The 7,806-nt window shown below is 43.7% G+C and overlaps 1 protein-coding gene across 3 annotated transcripts in view; it reads left to right on the forward strand.

The window, feature by feature from the left end:
* The window catches only part of zzz3 (zinc finger, ZZ-type containing 3), a 29,960-nt gene that overhangs the window by 7,389 nt on the left and 14,765 nt on the right, over positions 1 to 7,806 (forward strand). For 2 of the 3 annotated variants that reach the window (XM_037682394.1, XM_037682393.1), the window contains exons 3-6: positions 16 to 1,892; positions 4,844 to 4,982; positions 5,095 to 5,242; positions 5,458 to 5,570. In XM_037682394.1, the coding sequence (XP_037538322.1) occupies positions 16 to 1,892; positions 4,844 to 4,982; positions 5,095 to 5,242; positions 5,458 to 5,570 (2,277 nt within the window). The remainder of the gene's footprint in view (positions 1 to 15; positions 1,893 to 4,843; positions 4,983 to 5,094; positions 5,243 to 5,457; positions 5,571 to 7,806) is intronic. The other variant, XM_037682395.1, reaches the window with a different exon arrangement.

Here is a 7,806-nt window from a genome sequence, read left to right on the forward strand (position 1 = left end):
CCGGACACCAAGCAGGACTCGAAGCAGGAAACGAAGCAGGAGTCGACACAAGACCGCAAACCGGACACCAAGCAGGAGTCAAAACTGGACACTGAGCAGGAGTCGAAGCAAAACGCCGAGCAGGAGTCGAAGCAGAACGTCGAGCAGGAGTCAAAGCAGGAGTCGAAGCAGAACGTCGAGCAGGAGTCCAAGCCGAACGTCGAGCAGGAGTCCAAGCCGAACGTCGAGCAGGAGTCCAAGCCGAACGTCGAGCAGGAGTCCAAGCCGAACGTCGAGCAGGAGTCCAAGCCGAACATCAAAAAAGATCCTGAGCAGGAGTCAAAGCATGATATCAAACAAGAGACGACGCTGGACACCCTGCAGGAGTCGAAGCAGGAATCAAGGCACAATGACATGCAGGTGTCAAATGACATCAAGCAGAACACGGTTGAAGAGTCAACTCCAGAATCTAAGCTGGAGTCGCAGCATGATGTTAAACAGGAGACACAGCCACAGGAGACTTGCTTGCAAGAAAATAAACAACAGGACTTATTTCAGAGAAACGTAAACAACTCCAGTACTTTACCGGGTGATGTGGATCAATCGACAGCTTCCAGGAAGCGGGGTGTATCCTGTTTAGAAAACTACATCAGTCAAGAGAAGTACGAGAACTCTGACCCAGTGAAAGAACCGCAGGGTGCCTCTCCTCAAACCAAAAGGACCAAGTGGTGCTCCCGCTCTGGAGAATCTCAGGGACAGGAGGAGGACCATGGGTTTTTGAAACCTGAAAGTCCGGTCTCTGTCCCAGAGCCTTGTAAGGACATCATTTGTGAAAGAATGCCCAGCCACAACTCTTCTAACACCGCACCCGCTTCACCTATTCTTTGCAAGCTGGAAAGTGATGCAGTCGGACAGAAGGTGGAGGAGCATAGTCATGTGGAGTGTGATGAAGTGTTTTCACCCCCTAATTCTCACAAGGCCTCTAATGGGTTTGGAGAAACGGACGTAGACAGATCTAGCACACTTACTGAACAGACTAGTGTTAACCCCACTTCTGTCACTGTTCCCTCGTCGCTGCTGAACGGCAGTCGGATGGGGGTTCCCTCATCCCCCGACCCCTCGGTGCCTTTTACAAACTCTGTCCCTGGGCAAAGGGAGATCTCTGGCTCAGGGGAACTGTCAGCCTCGTTGGCACCGACGTTTGACGGTGCTTCAGAGGACCCTGTTCCTGACTTGATCGTTGCCAAAGAGCAGGAGGTGGAGGAGGTGGAGGTCGATGTAGTAGGTGACCCTTTGTGTCTAGCTCACGAGGAGCAGGTGGTAGTAAGTGAAAGCGACACAAACGGCCGACCACCGTCACCAGCGCAGGACGCTGCCGCCTCCACCTCCTCCTCTACTACGAACACAAACTGTAGTTCAATCAACAACAGCAACTCAGGAGAAACTACACCCCTACTCACAACACCCACCTCCCCCACAGAACCAGGGTGCAGCCCTTCCATACCCAGCATGTCCCCATCTTTCACAGAGCTCTATGAACACAGATATACCCTGAGGACTTCACCTAGGAGAGTTGTGTCTGGTGGCAAAGCTTCTCCCTCCAAACCCAGCTCTCCTCTGACAGATAATGGACCTTTAATGGAGGAGGGGGAGGTGGTGGTGGGCTGCCCCATGGTGGAGGAACTCGTTTGCTCTGACTCACTTGGTCCTTCTAGCGAGCAGTCGGATTCTGTGGATCCTGAAAACGAGGCAGTTGATAAAGACGGTGGATTTATAGACAAAAAGACCAGCGAGGAGCCGAGAGGAAGCCAGGCTGCAGACGACGACGACGAGGAGGAGGAGGAGGAAGAGGAGGAGGAACCAGATGTGTATTATTTTGAGTCGGACCACCTGGCTCTTAAACACAATAAAGAGTATGTGGGAGCTCTCAAGGGAGTCGCACATGTTGGTCGCTGTGGTTGTGATGGTTTGTGCTTCTGAATGAACCAGGCTCGAGTTCCTCTGTTCTCTGAAGGTTCTGATGTTTTGAACATGGCGCGTTCTCAAGTGCTTTTGTAGTCCAAATTATTAGTCCGCCATAAAGTCTCAGAATGTTTGACTTGTTTGATGTGTTCAAAAACCGATGTGCAGAAGCTCAAATTAGCTTTGACTCGAGACACACGAAGATGTTTTCGTGACTGAAAACATATTGTTGAGCTTCAAACTAGAAACCGCGTCTCGTTTTATTTGCTTTAGATGTTTATGTTTTACCATCGATCTGTTTTGAGCTACTTGGCAGTCGTCGGTCTCACAAAGCCTGAGGAAAATTATGTTTAATTGATTGCGGGTGATGGCTTGTGTAGTCTTTCTTTTTTAAGAATTATAGAGATCAGATTTGGAAAAAGCCGGTTTTGTTGTTGGTTGCTGTTGGACAGGTCCCACGCTGTGATCAGTCAGGCGCTGATAACTGTGGCAGGTCAGGTGATTCATCTTCGCAGGAAGTGGGTGTGAAGGGCTTTTTCAAGGCTAAGAGAAATATTCAGCTGCAGTACCTTTTTTGTCTTTTAGACCAGTTTTGGTTTATTGGAAAAGTGACTTCAGATTAGGATTTCACTGCTCCCGTGACGTTAGGTAATTTGATCAAGTTTCAATGTCGAGCCAATATTTGGTTGAGCTGAATAAAGAGATCAGTGCAGCCTGGAGTCATTTTTAGAGACTATAGGGCATTTTATAGTTCCCGATTAAACCATCCTTTATTTAAATATAGGATTTCTCTCATTTGTCACTTAGTCTTTTAAAAAAATACATGATCAAATTATTAGTCTGTTTTTTTTTTTTTTTAATCAGGCATCGAGTTGGCCACAACTATGTCTAGGTTGAACTTTTCAGTATCACCAGCTTTACCGCGATACAATATTAGATTGATTTGTTTGTATGACGATACAATATTTCTCGATATCACAAAGTCTGTCACGATACGATTTCGATTCTATTCGATTCACAAGTCTGCGATCGATATATTGCGATATCAAATGCCCATCTCATTTACATATAAATAAATTTACAATAACAATTCAAATATGATTGAACCATTTTATTTCTGTTATTACAGGCACCAGGCATTTAAATAAAAATACACTTTTTTCTTAATTAATGAAAAAATAAAAATAAATGGCCTGTTCAGTTTAGTCTCACATTTCTCATGTTAAGTGCATTTTTTAAACCGGTTAACTTAAAAGTTCCCTGATTACCTTTGAGTTATAAAGAAACAAAAATAGATGCTGAGCGTACATAACATGGCTATCAATGCCGTGTTTCTTCTTCAGGTGAACGGACAAATTACTTGTTTCCCGTGTATTTTAACTCAAACTGGCACCTGTTGTTGCATATGACGTGAGTTTTGTCTGTTGAGCCGCCGTCCTGTCGATTTAAATCCAGCAGGAGAGTGAATTTCCGCGCACGGAAATGGTGACGCAGATGTGCCTTGGGAATTTCAAAATAAAAGTGTATTTTAAAGCTGACCATATGAATCGATGTTTTAGTTTTGCCACAATATAATTGAATTATTTAATCGATATATCGATTTAAATCAATGTTTTGTTACACCCCTAGTAAACGGCACTCGCTATGTTTACATGCGCAAAATTCTTTGACCGGATTGAAATGTATTCAGACAAAATAATCCAAATGTATCGTTTACATGGGCACAATCCGTTCACGGTGAGCGTTGACATGCAGTGGGCTTTTACTCAGAATAGAAGTACTGACGTGTGCAGAGTGGGAAAGTTTGGTGTTTTAGAACTGTTTTGTAAACGGGCAGAAATTTGTGAGGTTGACCCAGGTCGCACATGCGCAGTCAGATCAGTTTTCCACAATCGGAATAAGATGATCAGATCAAGTGTTTACACGCACACCGCTCGGATTATGAATCGGCATAAACCACCCCTCTCATTCGGATTACAGATTCATTTAGATCGAGCTGAATCAACAAAAAATAATCCGAATGGCCGTTTATTCCTATTATGTCCATGTCAACATAGCGTCGGGCCCAGTAGGTGGCAATAAAACACTAGACTTGTCCCTGGACGTTTAAAGGGAGCCCAGAGTGAAACGGAGCCAAGTCCTCCTTCACCCCGAGACAGATTTATGATCAGATCATGTGCTCGTTGAAGGAAGTTTGCACGTTTGTTGCTGTGTCATGCAGAAATTGCACATTTATTCAGAATTACTCTGCAGCACAGGAAATGTAATAAATTTGGCGCCCCACACCAAACTTTAGTTTAAACCTCCTTGACTCATCAGAACTTTTGCTTGTTAGTTTAAAACTCCTCTCTGAATAAATTGTGTCCTTTGCATTGATTTCCGTTCATGTTGTATTAGGAGAGATTGATCCTCTGTGCCCCTCAGCTACTGCGTTTGGTTGTAGCCAAGTAGCACGCTGTCTCATTCCTGTTGATTTCCCCCAGCTCTGCTCGCACTGTAAGGTGTCTGAGTCGGTACTCTGGAGATGTTGAGAGTCAGACTAGTGGAGCTGGAGGCTCCTCGGGTGCTGCACACCCGTGCAAAGATATTTATTTGCATTGAGATGTGCACAGTTACAGACGAGACTGAGGTTGCAAAGTGTTTTATGTACCTGCTGTCCTTTTATAGGCTGCTTCAGGGAAGTCTTGATGAGGCACTTAAGAGGTGATAACCTGTGTATTTTTATTCCTTGCAAGGCAGAAAGTGCTGCTTTGAACAACTTTTTAGGTTCTCAGCACCATTGTTGAATTATACATGAGCTGCGGTCTAAAGGTTTTTTTGCTCTGCTACATTGTGTCAGGTTAAATAACAGTCAGTCATGGCACTGTCTTCTCTTGTCCAACATTACTTCCCTCTGTGCCAGTTATCAGAGACTGCTGCAGACCATAGTGGTACTCGAGGCTCAGCGCACGCAGGCCATCTTTGATTTGGAGACGTTGGCACGTCGTCAGAGAGGGGCGCTGGCCGATCCCATCAGCTTTGTAGATCAGCTGCAGAAACAGGTAATAACTACTGTTAGGTACCAGGAAAGTGTGGCTCACTGTGTGTTGAACTGAAGTTGACGCTTCATTTTCAGTTAATTGGTTTCAACCCTTTCATTCCCGTGACCCTTAGGTGAATTTGGGCATGCCGTGTCCTCAGCATGTCGTTCAACTCCCTGACATTGCTTGGGAGCAGTACACCTCAGGCCTCGGGGACTTCGAGAGAGAGTTCTGCGACAAGAAACGAAAAACCCGGCAGCTGAATTTGATCTTTGATAAAGGCAAGCATGAAATTAGGGTTGATTTATGTGATTGTGATCAGTTTTGTTTTAATTAAAGGCACTTTTTGCAAGCTATAAAAGCAAACGTCAAAGGTTATACTCAAACGGTGCCATTTTAAGCGTGTACTCGAGTTGTTTTTCAGACATATTGATATACATTTCTGAAATGCGGGTCCACACTCAAAGCACCGCTCTCATTCTCCTTCCCACTACAGGTTTGCCTCTTAGACCAAAAAGTCCCGTTGAACCCAAGAAGGAAGGCGAATGCTCCAGCTCGTACTCCTCTCTTCCCATGAGCGATGCCCCAGAGAACGGCAGGCAAACACAGGTACGTTTCAGCAGCTGCTTTTCTCTACAACATTCTATAGCCTCAGCTGTATATTCATCCAGATTATCATTAATGCAGAAGCGGTTTCTATTTAGCTGGTAATTTACTTTGTCATCCCAAATATCACCAGGTTATTCCCATTGTACGCCTATTTTAAAACTCATCTCATTTACCGTATTTTTTGCTGTATAAGTCACAGTTTTGTCCCTGTGATGGACTTGCGACCCGTCCAGGGTGTACCCCGCCCCTCGCACAGTGATTGCTGGACATGGGCACCGGCGACCCCCGTGACCCAAAATGGAAGAAGCGGGTAAAAGATAATGGATGGATGTCACAGTTTTTTGCATAAATTAGCATGCATGCGACTTATACAGCAAAGCAATGTATTTTTATTTTATTTTTCATATTTATAACCAATTTTTTGGCTGAGATCTGTCATTCATTCTGACATGGAAAATATTGAACACTACCATTTTCAGCCACTAGAGGGCAGTCAACTATTATGGCAAGCCAAGTATCTCATTAATAGGTAAAAGTGGCTATTAATAAGACATTTGGACAAAGCCACCTTCGTCTTGCTTAGGCCTGTCACGATAACATATTTTGCTGGGCTTTTAATTGTCTCATAAATTATTGCGATGAACGATAATATTTGAAATTTGACAATAATTGGCAATTATTGTCAAATTTAAGAAGAAATGTTGTTTAATTTGTTTTGATTGTAGTGCCTTTTTTGAACACTGGATGGCAGTATAAGACAGTTTGAACCGAAGGATGGATAGTGAGGGAGCGAGCAGCGTGTCTATTAAGAAAAAGGGAGGGTGGCCCCTTGACGTGACATGGGCCGTCTCTCCTTCCTTGTTTTCGGTTCTCAAAATGACGGATGCTCGGTGTGGTTTGAGCTCTTTAACGTAGCATTTGTCACACAAAGCTTTTAATTAAAAAAATCAGTAAACAAGTTCTCAGCTTCTTTTTTCAGAGAAAAACAACTTTTTAGACAAAGGCACGGGTTTCGACCATGAATTTTGGAGCTTTGACAAGACGGAGGTTTTTCCCGAGGTCGGCCTGTTAGCTTAGCTCGTAGCTTAGCTGCTTTTAACGATCCAAAAACGCCATTTTGGACGATTTTGAAACGGATTTTAAAGAGAAAAGAGAAAGGGAGGGGTCAGAGAAAGACATGAAGAAATGATAAATTTGATAAATGAAAATGATCAACCTCGTTTTAATTTATCATGCGATTAATTGATTTATTGTTTATCGCGACAGGTCTAGTATCGCTCCGGAACTCCTGGAGCAAACGTCAAAAATCAGCTGCATTTTGCTGCGCCGCCCAGATGAAATGCAGCTGATTTGACCATTAAAGTGCATTTATTAAAGACAAGTTGGACTGAGACACACCTTTACTATATTTCAAGCAAACATTCATTCATTCAACCTTTTATTTAGACAGGTAAATCCCATTGAGCCTCGAGGACTCCTTTACAAGAGAGACCTGATTTCAACAAAGAAAGATGAAAAGAACGGACAGCAATAGACCGTTATAGAAAGGCATACAGATTTTTTTTTTTTTTTACAAATAAGATGGCTAAAAAAGTAACAAAACAGCTAGATTATAAGGTGAATGTAGAAAACTAAAAACAGGAACATGTCTGCATTGGTCCCTGAGTCCAAGAGATTCTTAAAGCCACTTAGAGAGGTCAAGGTCGAGCTTCAGATCTTTTTGTAAGATATTCCAGGAAACAGGAGCGGAGTAGGAGAAGGCCCTTTTGTCTAGTTCAGTCCTCATTGAGGGAACACTGCAGGTAATAATGTCCTGAGAGCGCACGCTGTAGCTGCACTCACGCAGAGACATGTAGGAGGAGATGTATGAAGGCAGCAGACCAAGAAGTGAACAAATTATTGTTTTTAGGTGCTTATCTTAAGTTTCGAAGAAATGCACAGCGAGTTGTCTCTCTGCATGCTCCCACTTTTGCGAATCGGCTTTTGAGATGCAGCTGATTTGACCATTAAAGTGCGTTTATTAAGGAAAAGTTAAACTGGGACACCTTTGCTATAATTTTGAGCAAATAAATAATTGTTTAGTGTTAATCTTGTTTAATTCTTGTTAGGCCTCCCTTGCATGCTCCCGCTGCCACCATTAGGCAGCCAATGGCGTTTTGGCAGAACACCGGCCCACGTTTGCGGGTCGTCAAAGGTGACTCGTAACAAAGGTGACGCGTAACAAAGGTGACGCGTA

This window comes from Nematolebias whitei, chromosome 9, assembly GCF_014905685.2.
Source record: "Nematolebias whitei isolate Nwh7 chromosome 9, NemWhi1, whole genome shotgun sequence".
Taxonomy (NCBI): domain Eukaryota; kingdom Metazoa; phylum Chordata; class Actinopteri; order Cyprinodontiformes; family Rivulidae; genus Nematolebias; species Nematolebias whitei.